The sequence below is a fragment of the Hemibagrus wyckioides genome, linkage group LG01 (assembly GCF_019097595.1).
Source record: "Hemibagrus wyckioides isolate EC202008001 linkage group LG01, SWU_Hwy_1.0, whole genome shotgun sequence".
NCBI classification, from domain to species: Eukaryota; Metazoa; Chordata; class Actinopteri; order Siluriformes; family Bagridae; genus Hemibagrus; species Hemibagrus wyckioides.
The window spans coordinates 16,938,509-16,955,348 of record NC_080710.1 but is presented as its reverse complement, the minus strand read 5'-3'; the positions used below and the strand labels follow the sequence as shown (position 1 = coordinate 16,955,348).

The following is a 16,840-nucleotide window of genomic DNA, read 5'->3' as shown; positions in this document are numbered from 1 at the left end:
TTGCCTCCACTGTTAGAAACAAATAAGAGGCAGGTTCTACAGGATGCTTCAAACGACGTCCCAGCATGACTGTGAACCTTAAAGAATTGATGTAAATTAAAAGCAATGGGTGGTTTCAAGCATCCTACTTCCACAAAGCACATATGTTTCATTTACATTTTCATCATTTACTGTTCACTTGTCCTTGCGGCATTTTTTAATTTAACATATTTTGACTTTAGATCATTTCTTTATATGCACCTCTCATGCTTCACATGCTGTAGGTGTGTCTAAAATACGAAATAATAAAATATCCGGGTATTTAGTGGAATTTGTGATGTCATCCCTGTTCACAAAAGCAATTAGATCACAGTCACAAGTTTGCTATTGTGTCATATTTTACAGTGGGTATTAGGGGATTTGAGTTTCACCAAACTGATGTAAAAGCTAATAGTTTCCAGTCTGCTTTGGTTCTTTTTTTTTTTTAGCTTCACGGGCACTGTCTCTATTTATATTTTTAGTAAAGGAATTTTATAAAGAGATGCATTCTATCCATTCTTTCATTTTTTTTTTCTTTTCGGTTGATAGAAAGGAAAATAGTTAGAGTGAAACAATTTGAATTAGTATGTGTGATTCTTAAAAATAGTTTTTATTCATTGTTTCAAAAGGTGCCAATAATTTAGCATTAGGCAGTATGAGTCACTATTTAAGCCTAAGGTTAAATACTATAATAATAATATAAACTCTAGTTGCAGCTTACATTTTGAAGTTGTCCTTTTTTGCATTAAAAATATGTGACAAGATCATTCATATGAGATCATTCATACCATTCGCATCATTACACAATGGCTCACCTGATAACTCTCACACTGCACTACTAAAACTACTAAAGGTTCTTCAGGTTTATTATCTACGGCTGTTTGCACACACTGTACTGTAATGTATATACTGATCTAAATATGGTTAAAGCCACCACTGTGTTTCAAATCTGCATTTACTGCTACTTTCTACTTATATTATATATAAGTAGAAAGTAATATATTATATATATTATTTAATATATATAATATTATATATATCAGTGTTGCATCTCGTAACTGTTTAAGCTGCTGTACCACAAGATTTTTCTCATAGGATCAATAAAATCTATCTATCTATCTATCTATCTATCTATCTATCTATCTATCTATCTATCTATCTATCAAAATCCATAGTATACTTGATATGATGATTTGATTTGTAATTATAAAGCGGTATAATATACAAATCTACAACAAGTGAATGAGGGAAATAAAACAAATAGGCTAAGTGCGTCCTGTTTGAGGTTGTTTACGAGAAATCTTTGATATGGTATAAAGTATACAAAGTAGTTAAGGCGAGTGGTCTGGCCTCTCAGCGGTCACTAGATGCTGCCAGCAGCACAGCTGTGAGGGTGGGCGGGGTTACGTATGTAAATCGGACACCTGTGATTGGCTGACAGAAATCAGTCAGTTGTCTTGCGACATTTTTCCTCCCCAAAAAAACAAGGCAGCTTCTAGAGCGAGAATTTTCCAAGTGAGCTCAGTAACGCCGCTGTCGTCCCGAATAGAGGCCAAGCTCGGGCGGAGTTTATGACTTTGGCTTTTGCGGCAGAGGAGCGCTGAATTACACCGTCTGTGAACTGAAATCAAGTGAAACACACGCTCTCGCTACTTTTTGTTGTTGTTGTTGTTGCCAGATCTCAGTGACACAAAGACATTTTAAAAGCAGAGAAACATGACTCAGTTCAACAAGGGACCAGCCTACGGATTATCTGCAGAAGTTAAAAGCAAGGTAGGCCTAAAAGCACTTTTCCTCTTTATTTAGTTACCTCTCTAAGAGAAAGATGCTGCATAGAGGGAATAATACATAACTGTCGGAAAATGATGGGTACAGTGCAGTAGGCATTCAGGTGAGCATATCGGTGTATCAACTAATAATACTATACTATCTCAACTCATATTTTTTTTCTTTCCGGTCGAATCCTTAATAAGGTTTGATAACTAAGTTAGGCGCCCTTTATCACTTTAAACCCGATTTGTTCGTTGTCCGCTCCTTAAAGCTGAGAAAGTTATTACAGACTATTAAAGTTTGAAATCAGCTTTTATTACACTTAAACATCATTAAAAAAAAACTTTGGAGTTTTACAGAAACATCCAGCTCCTTACATAAACCGTTTTTGTTGACTTCTTGGAGCTAGATAAACTTTCGGCTTTCTGAAAATACGTGAATCTCTTAAATAAAAAACAAACAAACACTTGTGTGCATTTCTAAGCGCCTTTAGTTTCATTCCAGCTCCTTCCTTAAAATGTGTGCCACTTTTAGTGAGGATGAATGGAATAAGACGCAAAGCCAAGTCCATTGTATATCCTATTGTCCGCCTCTGTGGGCGGAGCTTAGCGCCTCTTCACAATCCCACAGACATTATTAATAGCCGTTAGGAATCCAAACTCTTATTATTATTCACTTTCTTCATCACGAAGATGATCTCATGTGTCTGTTCATATTCTGTCGCCAAACGATGTCTCATCTAAAGAGTCTGAGATAGACGGTATTGTACTAAATGAACCTATTCCCCTGTAAATGAAGTTTTTGCACAGGCTGCTTGATTTCACACTAAACCGGGTGAAAATATCCAAGTGTTTAAAGGAGGCAGGATGTTGAATGAGAGCGGAAATGCCTCACACGTTCTTTCGTGGATGACGTCACCATTTACCCAAGGGCTTTAAGAGCAAATGGGCTGAAGGTTATATTCTATAGAGGTCTTTAAATACATTATTCCACTAGCTTTGTTAGTCTTTTTGAACGTTGTGAAGATTTCCTGGGTAGTCATTGTTCAGGTAGATTACTGCTGAAAATAATTGGTGTTTTGAAGCCCAGGTATTCTATACATATCTGAAATGTGTGCTGGAATAGACTAGGATTACTCTATAATTTTATTATTAGCAGTAGTAGTAATAGTAGTAGTTGGACTTTTCGTCACTCTACGAAGGAAAATGTCTGCAACAACAATTGGACAAAATGAACTACTAGGCTTTAATAGTGTGTGTTTGTTCTGGAAAGTTTCTGTATGGACCTGTAAGCTCTTTAAGCTGTTGCTCAATTGCTAGAGCCTTCCAGGGTTTGACTATGCATACAGAATAATAATAATAATAATAATAAAAAAACAGAAGTCTGTTGCTTTTGTTCAATATTCTTGGTTTTCAGCTCCGTTCTACCATACAAACAATACAGTTATTTCTTTCATGGCAATAGAAAGCCTAGTCAAATGAAAACACTAACTATGTATTTAATTGCATATTATTTTTGTTGTTTTTATAATGCTTCAAAGCGGTTATAATTGTGATCGGTTAATCTTTTTTTAATATAGATTTCTGATATATTTTTACATCTCTCTTACATATTCTCAAGAGGACTTGGAGACAGGATTTGTCCTTTATTCCCCAAGCATACTGTAATAGTGGTGCATATATTTTGCTAATATTTTATACAGCGTTTAATTCGCTTTATTGGATTGCATCGTATGTTCCTTATTCATGGATATGAGCCGAATGGATAACAAGGATTCAGTAGCCATAAGAGAAAGTCCTTTTCAGTAAGATTTAGTTTCAAGTTGTTTATTATGGGTCTTGCTAGTCCTGTTCCTCTAGTTCACCATCTTGATTTCCTGAAAATTGAGCTGTTTAAATGCTCTTGTTTTGTTATTCAGGTAGAGGACCATTCAGTGTCCAAGAATGATGATTTAGTCTTTTGGTTGTTCAAATCTAGTACACTTATCAATACTAGCAGTCACTTGGCCACTTTTGTAAGCGTATGAATTCCAATTTCAAGGTTGAGTTGAGCTGGGTAAATGGAAAAAGGATGGTTTGAGGATAATCACTCATCCTTAGTCACACAATAACATACTTAAGTTTCACCTATTTACAGACATAGTGCCAATACACCATTGGCTAGTCATCAGTATACACATCCAACATCTAACTGACTTGATGAATTTAAGCATTTTAAGCAAATAGTAATTGCTTAATACAGTTGTTATCTTTTGGTACTGGGTATTTAGAATAAAAAATTGTATTCAGGCAGACGTTTACCTTAATGGAATGCTGTTTAGAAGAATGTATTGCTGTTGTCTGGTTTTTACAGTAGTATATTCTTAGTATTGTTATTTGACTGATACTAGTCTGAAGCGCAGCATCCATATGAGATTATTCTGTAAGCACATTCTGTTGAGCTCATGATGTCTTGCATGTGAACAATAAGAATTACATGTTCATGCTTCTAATGATTCTCATAACCTGCCAACAGTTGTCAGATTAGTTACTAAGATGATGTTATTTTCAGGCCAGTGGTGATTATCAGGTTTTTTTTTTTTTGATAGTAGTAGTATTATACTGAGAATGATATAAGTTTGATGTTTGCATCCTTTTGGAATATTTAACTTCAAAAAGATTCCATTTCTACTTTTAGTACTTTTCCAGGAGCATAGTTTGTATCTAATACGTTTGAAGGAGGTTTGAAACACTTTGGCCTGGGAAACTGAAACTGTCTCACGGTAGTATATTAATATGGCATGCCAAACCAGCTCACTTTTAGACTGTCTCCTGTGTTTCTCATGAGACTGTGCAACAGGGCTCACTGGAGAAGTGCCAGGGAAGAGCTGAATGGCTCAGTGCTCATGATTGTGGAAAGAATGAAGACACTGGACTCTAGTGGGGTTTATCAAGTTAAAGAAAAAAAAAAGCTGGGAGTGGTTTTTTGGCGTAACCAAATCCAGGTTAAGTTTGTGGCTCCGGGGCCAATTCTCCACAACGCTACATTCCAGAGAGAAGTTTAACATAACCAATCACTGCTCATGTGGATTGAGAGGCTGTGCGGTCTGACGACTTGCTGCATTCCCTGCACTATGCTGACCAGCAAAATTTTTTCCTGGATTGGTTCAGGCTGTGTAAAAGGCTGCAGCTGTTAACCCTGTGTTGCCATTTTGGGTAGGACAGGAAAGTCTCTTTCCTGAGGCCATTGTTGTCCTGTTTTCGTTTTTCATATCCTTTCCAAATGGTTTAAAAGTAGATTTTTTGTGGACCTTTCACAAAGAGCTTTCAGTTTTGTAATGTAACTTTTATCCTCTAATTTCCCTGCTCAAGAATTGATGGTTCAACCGCTGTTTTATATTCCTCTAGATTTCCTGCTATAAAGTTTTTATGAAGTGTACTTAACTACTAGTATGGTATTTAGGGAATGCATTTTACTTAAAAATTTCTTTGAAAAAGATCTGATAGCTGCGGCAGCAGGGAAGTCATCAGTATATTCCTTGGCCTACAGTATTTAAACAATTGATAAAAGATCTTCACTTGCATTGTCCATACGTTCATCCTGTTTTGCTTTGTCATTGGTTAGAGAATAGGAGTGTAAACAGAAAGACTGGGCCAAGATTCAACTTCTTTGTTAAAAAGAGGAGCTAAAATACTTCCTTATTTTTTGAGAGCTGTCTGTGTTCCTGGTACCAAACTCTTTGAGGGGGGAAAAGTAGTAGTAGAAATAAACTTACCCTCCAGTCTTTACTTGTGCCACAGACAAGAGAATCTGTTGTATGTTCCCCTTTCCCTCTCTTTAGTTACTTTCTAAATTACTTCGCCTGTAAATCATGTTCATTTTTATGAAAAAAAACAGCAAACAGATACTTTAATATATTTGTTAATACTTTATAATGTTAGCCATTTTCTCTGTCCTTACATGAGGATGACCCTCTTGCCTGTCCTGAAATTGGACAGAGGGAGTGACCATGGCCTACAGTGCATTCTTTCTGGTGGCTGCTCTCACATTCCAGCTGAGAGGCTTTAGAAAGAGGCCGGTAGTTCACTACACTCCAGCTTACACTGAACTTCACTCTGCTGAAGAGAGGGAAATTAGCATTACAAAGTCCTGAGGGCTTTTTTTTTTTGCCTAGATTTAGTTACCCGCATGATTTAGGCACATTTGAGCATGTTTCTTTTGGATGTTTGTTTTGACGTTTACTTGGTGTTACTGTCCTGGCTCAATGTCAGCCAAGCATAGATGATAGTGGCAGCAAGCTAATATCTACACTGGCTTGAATAAGTTATGGTTAGAACCAGTGATGGAAACTAAACTAAGGGAAGTGAAGGTCAGATATTTCTCCCCGGATATTAGGTCTCTTTTTGCTCTCGTAAGACTTAAATAGCCTTGAGACGGGGTGTGGCAGTTTTCAAACAATTCACTACTCAAGATATTCAACATTTGTTAATTCTTTAGACACTGAATTTTTTAGCCTGTGTCAATACACTCCTAGGTATACAACCATGCATAGTCTCTGGGTGAGACTGGTGATGGCAGAAGGCATACTGATACCATGTGGATCACTTTATATTTAACAAAGACTCCTGCTTATCATGCTTTGCCTTTAGGGACTGATATGGTCTGTTTTATGGATTATTTGCTGGAATTTGGCTCAGTGTGAAATGTTGCAACCTACAGCAGTGTGAAAAACAGAACAGCTTCATCAATATTAGATTTCTGTTCATTTCAAAGCCCACCAGATAAATATCATTTCATGGCTTTTGTCTTTGTGCTGACTCTAGAATAATGTTTTGTGGGATTCAGTATGCATGCTGGGGTTGAAATTAGTCTCACATTTGATTTATTTAACAGTAATGCGAGTGATTTAATGGTGCTAGAGTCTTGACCTTCCATCATATGTTAGTGATGAACTGTTGGCTCACAGTGAGCATTACTGACTTCGGCAGTTGGCAAACGATGCAGTGTCATACATGCCATTGAGCGAGTGTAGAAAAAGTGCCAAAAGTATCCACGCTCTGATTCACTGATTACATGGAGTTCTGGGCAACCATGTGCTTGTGATGAATCACAAGATTTAAAGCTCACACAGAAACAAAAGTGTAAGAGAATGCAAGCAATGCAAGATTCTTTCTCTGGAAGTGAGTTTGTGGCAGAAATCTAAAAATAGTGAACCTCAGAAATTCACTATAGAAAACATCATTTAAGCATGTCTTAAATTATGTATCTTGAAAGCCCTGTATAGCTATATCTGGTCCTGATCGATGGTTGTGATTCGACAGGCAGTTATTTTCCTATCTAACATGAATTGCTTTTGCCCCATTTTCACATTTAGATTGCACAAAAATATGACATGCAAAAAGAAGAGGAGCTCCGTTACTGGATCGAAGAGGTGACTGGCATGCCCATTGGAGACAACTTTCAGAAGGGCCTGAAAGATGGTGTCATTCTGTGCGAGTAAGTTCATATACTGTACAATGCTGGAAGGTGTGTGTGTGTGTGTGTTTGTGAGATCAGATCTCACTGCACTCTGTTATATCACTCCTTCAGGGAGCTGACCTCTCCTTGTCAGCACTGTGTGTTCTGCAGTTACTGTGTTACATGCTGACTCAGTGTGCATGACAGATCAGATAAACCATCGATCACTACACTGTTCTTAATTTTTTTTTTAAAGTAAAACATCATCTTTGTAGGTTTTTTTAAGTTTTTTGTTATCTTTCTGTTTCTGTAAAACTGTAATACAATTGCTTTACTAAGCTTAATCTTTGTCCTTGTTTCATTTTAGGTTAATAAACAAGCTGCAGCCAGGATCCATAAAGAAAATCAACCACTCGCAGTTGAACTGGCACAAGGTAGACTTACTGCTGCTGCTATTTTCCACCCAAATAAAACCTTTTGTTGTGAAAGCTATTCATTCCACGTCCTGCAAGGCAGAGATATTATACAAGGAATAACCCTGTAACGGTCTTACATAACACTAGCCTACATCGCCACTGTGTACTGTGGTAATAGCGAAACCAATGATTTTTATCGGTTATTGTGTCCTGATGGAGTTAGTGTAAGACAGCTCTCTTTGTTGCCGTGTTTCCTGTAGCTGGAGAACCTTGGGAATTTCATCAAAGCCATCCTAACCTATGGCATGAAGCCCAGTGACATCTTTGAAGCCAATGACCTCTTTGAAAATGGGAACATGACTCAAGTACAGACCACACTGCTCGCCCTTGCTAGTATGGTATGTTCTTGATCCTCTGTCCTGTTCTGGGAACACAACGAGGCTCATTTCTTATAAACCAGCTTGTGTTGTGTTGATGCTTAATATGAGCAATCATTTTGATTAAACTAGTCCTCCTTTTTTCACAGGCGAAAACTAAAGGCCTTGATACGAAGGTTGACATTGGAGTGAAATACTCAGATAAGCAGGAAAGGCATTTTGATGATGATAAGATGAAGGCTGGCCAGTGTGTTATTGGACTTCAGGTTAGGCATGCATCTTTTTCAGCTACTTTAATATCTGACTGATTGATTATGATATTTCTCTACATATAAGTGGGCAAACAAATTCACACCTAATGTTTTCAGATGGGGACTAACAAATGTGCAAGCCAGGCCGGCATGACTGCTTATGGCACACGGAGACATCTTTATGACCCAAAGACTCAAACAGACAAGCCTTATGACCAGACTACCATCAGCCTGCAGATGGGCACTAACAAAGGAGCTAGCCAGGTACACCTTCTAATCAAGCTGATACAGTTATACAGCATTAAACATGTGTAATGAGTAAAAACTATAGTTCTTACACAATGGCATCAAAAATCTTTATCTAATTACATTGCAAAATACACAAAATCTGGATGGATGGATGGATGGATGGATGGTTTATTGATCCCAGTAGGAATTGGAGAAACTTCAGGAGTTTGCCAGTTGTGATAATGTTATACTTTTTAGAACTGTAATGTCAAATGTCACATTCAGCAAGATAAAACACATGATTGATGATTGTTTTATGATACTTTGTACTATTTTTCTTAAATGTGTTTCTCCCCATGTCATATCATCTCTCTAGGCTGGCATGTCTGCCCCGGGCACCAGAAGAGACATATTTGATCAGAAGGTTGCTGTGCAACCTCTGGACAACTCTACCATCTCCCTGCAGATGGGCACCAACAAGGTGGCATCTCAGAAGGGCATGAGCGTGTATGGGTTGGGCAGGCAGGTCTACGACCCCAAATACTGTGCCCCGGCCACAGAGCCTATCATCCATGCCAACGGCAGCCAAGGCACAGGGACGAACGGATCGGAGATCAGTGATAGTGACTATCAGGCAGAATACCAAGAGGAGGAGTACCAGGGCAGTTACCATGATGAGTACAGTGGCCACTACAATGACCAGGGTATCGACTACTAGGGAGAGATGCATCATTACTCGAAACAGTATTAATGCAATATATTCTCAACAGAGCAAGTCTTTTGCTATCATCTAGTCTTTTGTTTTGTATTAAGGGATGCGAGAAAGAGAGAGTGTTATTACTTTGTGACCCCTGCCCCTACTCTAGATGACCTGTTTTTAAGCTGGCCATGTTTTACTATGGCCATATTTAAATATAAACAGTAAGATAACTAAAATTTGCTATGTTAAGATTCAGAACATTACTTTTAACTGCTTTTTTTATGAAGAATGGAGAACTGTGAAGAAAATATTCCACATTTTCACTAGGCAGAATGTGCTTGATGGAGATCCACTTTTTATACCCTGTGATTTTTTTTTTTGTTTATTAGTTGACTTTTCATGCATCTCAGAGTAAATCAGTCTCATTTAGCAATTCAGCTTCATCAGCCAATCTCTGCTCTATTGCAACATAGCACGACTTGAGGATCTTATGCTGCATCAAATAATGGGCAGAAAATAGAGCAAAAGCCTTTAAATCATTCAATCATTTGTCTTTTTATATCACTGGAAGTTTTAGTTTTTTCATCTATATGAAATTCCCAAGGCTTTAGTGCTTTTCAGAGAGTTGCTTCCTTAGACTGGATAACCAAGAGCTCTTTTAGTTTCCTGCTTTTATCAAATAGTTTTTTGTGCCATAATCTTTAAATTGTTCATATACATTCCACTCCCACTGTATTTATTGTCATGTTCTCATTTAAACTGTTCCTCTGTCATGCGGTTCTTTTTATGAATAAATTGTATGTTATAAATAAAGCCTTTAATGTCTTGCTTCTTTGATAGAATCATAAATCTTCAGTTTTGAGGCTACCCTCAGAGAACCTCAAGAAGACTTTTGGAAGCGGTTGCATGAGCCAGTGGCCCGAGATTTCTGGAAATAGTTATATAACATCTTTGAGTGGAAAAGCAGGCTCCGAAGTCGAGAAACTCTGAATTGAAAGTCATTGGAGAGAAAATTGCATATTGAGCCTTTACATGTGCCACAGCCCACTAGGTTGGGGTTTAAAGAAAAATACTGAAAAGTTAACATTTTGGCATGCATGTATTTATTCTGGGGTAAAACAACCGTTTCAGTGCTGTGGCTCTACACCATCATCCTTCAATCAAGAGTAATGTCCTCAAACCGCTACACTGATTGCTCAACACATCCAAGGTGTTAAATAGATACTGGGAGACTGGGCTCAGCCAATATCTACAGCTTGATCCGGATCATTAACTTGTTCTGAACTAGTGGTTTTGGATAAGCTGACACAGCTTTTTTTTCTCCAGTTGTGTGTGAGGTGCGTTGACACAAATTGATGAGTAAATAAACAAGAATACCATTCATTATTTGTAATATAAATGACTGAAAGGCTTTAAAAAAAAAAAAGCACTGGGGGGTAAGGAACTATAAAGAAATCTTTGTTAAGAATATTGCCCAGAAAAATCACATAAAGTATAGTTTGTTCCGTTAACTTTTGTCTCTGTAAGAAATGATTTTATACATTTGTCAGTGTAAAAGCTTCTATGACTTCAGAACCTTGATAGCCAATATTCTGCCACTGCGAAAGCTCCCAAAATCAAGCCAGCATCTGAATGACAGGACACTGACCAAATGAGAACCGCCTTTATAGAAAGCTATGGCATTCCTTGGAACCCTGCCGCCCTCTCCTTTCCCCCTTCACGCCACTGCAGAGAAATAATCAGTGCTTTGTCCTAGCCGTGTAATCCAGGACCAAAATGCAAGGCGCAATTATAGGGAAGGCCCCCCCCCAAAAAAAGCCTGTTACCGCAGCAACCACCGGGACAGAAACCTAACCAGTCCTGTAGCATAGCACACGACCGAAGGCATTCAATTCCAGTTTCCTTCACTGCTTCGAGTGCGGTGAGCCAAAACCATGTTTAAACCTCAGCTATACTGAAGCCTGATGATGGATAGTATGTTTACTGAGCATTCCAAAAGATTCTGCATCTGGGCAATGGTGGTACTTTATCCTCAAGACTTCAGAATTTTCAGTGCTCTTCGTGACTAATGAGATTAATGTCTTTTTTTTTCACTGACAGCCATTTGAGTGTTCTATTAAAAATACAGCAATTAAATTCAATTGAACCTCGAGAGATCCTGGTTCGAAGTTACATTTCAGAAAAGACGAACTATTCCCTATCCGCATTTCACATTTCTCGAATCAATCACTTCTCACTGAAACACGATAGAGGCCTTCAGTGGCCTAGCAGCATGTCGTGAATCCAAAGACAATAGTGAGTGGGAGTGAACTGTGTCTGTGAAAACAGTTTCGGGACTACAGTCTGGACTTTATTAGCAGATTGCTTCTGCTCACTTTACCTTAGAATGTAGCTCACCTCACCTCAACCCAGGCTGAAAAGAGGGATTTGGAAGCTGAAAGGAGAGAAGAAAGAAGTAGAATACCAGGAATGAGGATACGTTCAGCTTTAGCCAGACATGCACTGAGGGCGGAGGGGGTGTGAAGAAGGGAAGCAAGGAGGGGGTAGGGGGATTTCCTGGAGCTGACGGGTTGCTGATCACAGTGAGATACAGCCCCCTTGCTGACAAGAGCTGGGCCTGATCCAAAACCAGTTGAAATGCCTGGAGGGGGTCTCTGTGTGTATCTAAGACTGCTTCTACAGGTCCTGACACAAACAGATCCGACTCCTGCGCTAATATTGTTATGGGTTTAGCCTTCTTTTGTTTCCTCCTTTACACAATCAGCAATAAAATTCCATACATGCCTGTGTAAGTGGAACCACTTGCAGCGAGTCTTTTATTAATCTTGGGAAGTGCAGCATTAAGTGCACCATCCTGTTCAAAATTCTTTAAATAACTTAAAATCTTGCTAGCTTTTACAGGTCAAACTTCAGTCATACATTTAAAAAAAATAATTTTATCATTAATGTTTCAGTGTGCTTAAATGTGGATGTAGCTAAAACTAGTTTTTACAGTTTATGAATATCCTTGGCATGCAGGACCTGACTGGATTTAGGTAGACATCCTCCAGCAGAACACTTGAATCCACCGATCTCTGAGACTGCCCTAGATATCGGGCAAAAGAAAATACTACTTTTTTCTGGTACAAGTGTAGCTTTTAGAAGGCTGTACAATGGGATACTAGATTGAATGTACTGTAACCGGTCCAGATCACTTATTTTTAGCTCTAGCTGGTTAAAAATAGCTTAAGTGTGAGGCAGCCCATCTAATTTGGCAAGACTGTACAGTAGTACTTTTACACCATTTTTATCGCTATAAAAGAGGTATGTCTGTAATAATATATAGGTGCGTGCTGAATGGAAGTCATTGATAAAACTTGATAAAAGAGTAAGAATTGCAGAACAATAAAACATTAAAAATTCTTCTATAAACTTATTGTTACTAATCATTTATCGCTTGTTATAAGGTGTTAAGGTACTCCTTATCCTTGCTCCTTTTCCTTGTTGCTTTCCTCCTATCTCCTGAAGGAATGTCAATAATTCTGTAGCCTGCTGTTCATCAGTCTTCAGCTGAGAGCAGATGTGTGAACCATGCCTCACCCACCTCTACTAAAAACGTAGTATATTTTGACATGAAATTTGCTACTGTGGTCACCCAATCACTCAACAACATGCACATTGAACAACAGTTAATCTAATCATGTTAAATGTATTCTTCCTTTGTTCCTAAAGCAGCCTAAAACCCTAGGGTCTCTGTTTTGGGAAAAAGTTCCTATGAGAACCCCTATGGGAGAGAAAAAAAACCACCGAAACATCTAAAGAATCCTTGAGGAACCCTTTTTTTTTTTCTAAGAGCACACTAGATGGCAACATTATCTTATAAGTCATGGTCCAAACATTTCAGAGCCATGGCTAATTATCAGAATTTCAATCCAACCTAAAAACTGAAACACATTACAGTACAGGCATAATAATCACCGCACAATATCTGCACACACAATCTTTTGTGTCCTCTCTTCTCGTTAATTGTTGTCCAGTTTTTCATTTTCTTACTCTTTCACATCTAGCCAGACAAATTTATTCATAGCCAACCTGGTCTCATGGCAGAGATGTGACAGGGAATGTATATTCTGCACAACATACCATAAATTACTCTCAATAACCTGTGAATAACTAAGCTGCAGGTACTAAATCTTTCAGCTGATGAAAGGAGATGTAAGACTTCCTCTTTTTGTAATAGTCAGTAAGTCTATTACATTCTCTTCAAACAGCTGGCCGTTGCCGTAAATATTTCTTCAGTCAAAATTCAGCCATTATATTATTCATGAAACACACAGAGAAACCTATTCAATGGGAACCTATTAATGCTTTATTAAGAGTCGAGTACACACTACTGCATGGGTCAGTCTATTGATAAATCTAATCTGGTGGTGGTTCTGGCACATTTGCAGGTACATTTGCTGTAAGTCAAGAAAAAAACAATATTTGACCTGGCTATTATGTCGAGCACTCAGTTCCTGTAAATGATGTTAGCAGCAGCCAATAAATGGCGAGGAATTTTCAGAAGTGTGTGCACAGGAAAATCAAGCTGGCTGCCCAGAAGCATAGTCATGCAAGCCTGGGATACAGTCAGTGATGCTGAAACAGCCAGCAATCTCTTCTCTTCAAAGTAATCAACACTAATTAGCAGATCCTGCACTGCTTTTCCACCTTTCACCAAGAAAAAGTGTTTTCCTAAAAACAATAGCTTTTTAAACAGTGTTTTTAAAGAACATTATGTAACTCTTTACACACACTCTTTACACGCAAATATTCTTTTGAGCCTCTTGAGCCTTGAAAAGAGGTGCACCAATCATCTTAGACTAAACAGCAGGATTTAAGTAATTCTAAACATGCTTCTATTTTATAGTGGAGCATTCCACTGACAGGGGAATTGTTATTCATTTACCAGACTTTTCTTTTCTTAAGTTAACTGCATGCACCAGTTCAATCCAAGACCTTGACTCACTACAGCGCCACACTGCATTTTAAAACTAGGTTTTGATATTCTTAATGCTTTTAGTAGGTTTAGCAGATGAAATTTATTATTGTATATATTAGTCTTTTTGCAGTTTGTTCCATTGTCATTAAGGCTATGAAAGTAGAATTGTATATTTGGTATAAAGTCTTTCAACCTCCATTCTTTTAAATGAACACTATTTGTGTATGTGGAGTTTTGTATAACCTGTATGACACAGTGCTGGAATTTAGAGACATCTCTGAGACATTGAGACCGAGATAAATAACTTGACACTGAAATAAAAAAAAAACTTCAACATACACCAACCACACATAACATTATGACCACCTGCCTAATATTGTGTTGGTCCAGCTTTCGCTGCCAAAACAGCCCTGACCCAGAATGCACTGTGTATTCGGTCACCTTTCTATCAGAACCAGCATTAACGTCTTCAGCAATTTGAGCCTTGACCGCCCATGACCCTGTCGCCGGTTCACCACTGTTCCTTCCTTGGACCACTTTTGATAGATACTGACCACTGCAGACCGGGAACACCTCACAAGAGCTGCAGTTTTGGAGATGCTCTGATCCAGTCGTCTAGCCATCACAATTTGGCCCTTATCAAACTCACTCAAATCCTTACGCTTGCCCATTTTTCCTGCTTCTAACACATCAACTTTGAGGACAAAATGTTCACTTGCTGCCTAATATATCCCACCCACTAACAGGTGCCATGATGAGGAGATAATCAGTGATATTCACGTCACCTCTCAGTGCTCATAATGTTATGCCTGATCGGTGTACATCTTCAAGTTCATAACTAGAAATGTATTTACAGGTATACACACAGTTCCGGCATCATGCAAGTTATTCTTTTTTATTTCTTTTTTTTTTAGAAAAAAGAAACAACCAAAATCACAAGTAATCAAGAAATGAAATCACAAGAAATTAAAACAAAAAGCCAGCTTGCTTATGACCACTTATAGACTTGACTGGTGTATATCTGCTGTGTGAGGGCACTGTCTTATTCCTTACAATGACTGTTTGAGTGTGATGGGCACAGGCAGATGGGAAAAGTCATAGGTGTGGAAAGATGATGATACACAACCATGCGACCAAGTGAAGTTACAAATGATTTACTGACATCTGGGTTTCCCACAGTTTCTCAGTTTTCCAGAGAATGGCTGAAACAAATCAGATCCAATTGAATCCAGATTGGACCGATTGTTTGGTTGAGTGGGAAAGATCATTATCATACTAACTGCTAACAGAGGGATGTGTTTGTATCTGTTGTGGACCAAAGTAAAGTAAAAAATGAGAGTATGGTATGTTCCATGGTTGGATTTACATTATTTTGTCTGCTATATATAAGTCTGGAAAAGAAATGACTTTGTTTACAGAATGTGAAAGTAATTATTAGGGGATCTGCAGAGCAGCTTTTCCTTGAAGGCATTATACAAGCTTGTAGGCTTCTAGACATCTTTTCTAAAAGTCAGAAAGACAGCTGACTAACAGACTGGTATAACACATGAGCGTGGGCCACCTGATTATATTTCTGACCTAAATTCACTGATACTGCAGTATCACCATTTATGAAAAGCATCAATCTAAAGCTGAAGGAATACAATGCAGACTGTATCAGTGAAAATGCTCTGTTTGAACCGGTATCCAGATTTTGGGGTAATTTATATATATGTATATATATATATATATATAAAAGAAAAGGTTAATAGATATGATGCAGTAACATTATCATGTGGCTTGAGGATTCTGGGGTTTTTTTTCTTCTTGTGTTTGTAAATAGAAACAGTGTGTGGCAGTGTTTGTGCTATGACTACTGCCAGCTTCGCTCGCATTTTAATGTACATTGTCTGCCCTCTGGTGGACTAAAAGAAACAGCAAAAATCTTAGAGTCCTAATCTAGCATGGCACCAAAGAGAACATCAAACAGTGAGAGATACATTATCAGTGCTAAACTGTTTTGTTATCCTAGTTATATTTTACTGAAGTTATCTACTTTATCTGTTTTGGATAAGGGTAAGAGTACTGGAAAAGAGTACTGAGAGACTAATTGTTTACTGCCATCTGTCCACAGTCCACCAAGCTTTAACACTCATTGAACTTATTGGAGTATGGCCTCTTATTGAGTCTAGCCTAAATTGTTTACAGTGTTCCACATCCACATGAACTTGTATATGTAATCATCCAAGCAAAATAAAATGAGTTATGCCATAAAACAAATAAAATAACATTATAATGTAACAATTCATTTTTTTTTTTTTCACAGTGAAACAAATCAGATTCTGTAAATGCAACCTTGTTATATTTATGTGGTGCAACCTTTCCTTTCCTCCTTATTCTGAAAGATTTCAGTACACTGGCATACCTAGTCTAGCAGGTAGAGGCCCAAAACAACATCTACACCCTGGGGTAGAAAAGCTGAAATTCATTTTAATTTAATGCCTAAATGAACTGGTGGGGACCCAGAAGCCAAACCATCACAGGCACTCCATAAACCTATAAGCTTACATACAGGAAGCTGAGTCTGAATCCTGGATCCACCATGTTGTTAATGTTGGCCCCTGTGCAACTATGCTGAAAATGACAGACCAGCTTGCACCAACTAGTAATGCTTCATTGTAGAAGTCAATTGAAACTATAAGGCA

General features: G+C 38.1%; 1 protein-coding gene across 1 annotated transcript; it reads left to right on the top strand.

Moving 5' to 3' along the window:
- The first annotated feature begins 1,511 nt into the window (after window positions 1-1,511).
- Window positions 1,512-10,009, top strand: cnn3a (calponin 3, acidic a). Its single transcript, XM_058397723.1, has 7 exons — window positions 1,512-1,791; window positions 7,142-7,263; window positions 7,592-7,658; window positions 7,901-8,038; window positions 8,167-8,283; window positions 8,386-8,532; window positions 8,873-10,009. The coding sequence occupies exons 1-7, from the start codon at window positions 1,735-1,737 to the stop codon at window positions 9,212-9,214; spliced, it is 990 nt and encodes a 329-aa protein (XP_058253706.1). The 5' UTR covers window positions 1,512-1,734; the 3' UTR covers window positions 9,215-10,009.
- Window positions 10,010-16,840: the final 6,831 nt, after the last annotated feature.

Excerpts from the sequence above, each read along its gene's own strand:
- cnn3a (XM_058397723.1), top strand. The coding sequence starts at position 1,735 with ATGACTCAGTTCAACAAGGGACCAGCCTACGGATTATCTGCAGAAGTT. Across the intron at positions 1,792-7,141 it reads CTGCAGAAGTTAAAAGCAAG|ATTGCACAAAAATATGACAT; the intron begins GTAGGCCTAAAA and ends TTTCACATTTAG. Across the intron at positions 8,039-8,166 it reads TGCTCGCCCTTGCTAGTATG|GCGAAAACTAAAGGCCTTGA; the intron begins GTATGTTCTTGA and ends CTTTTTTCACAG.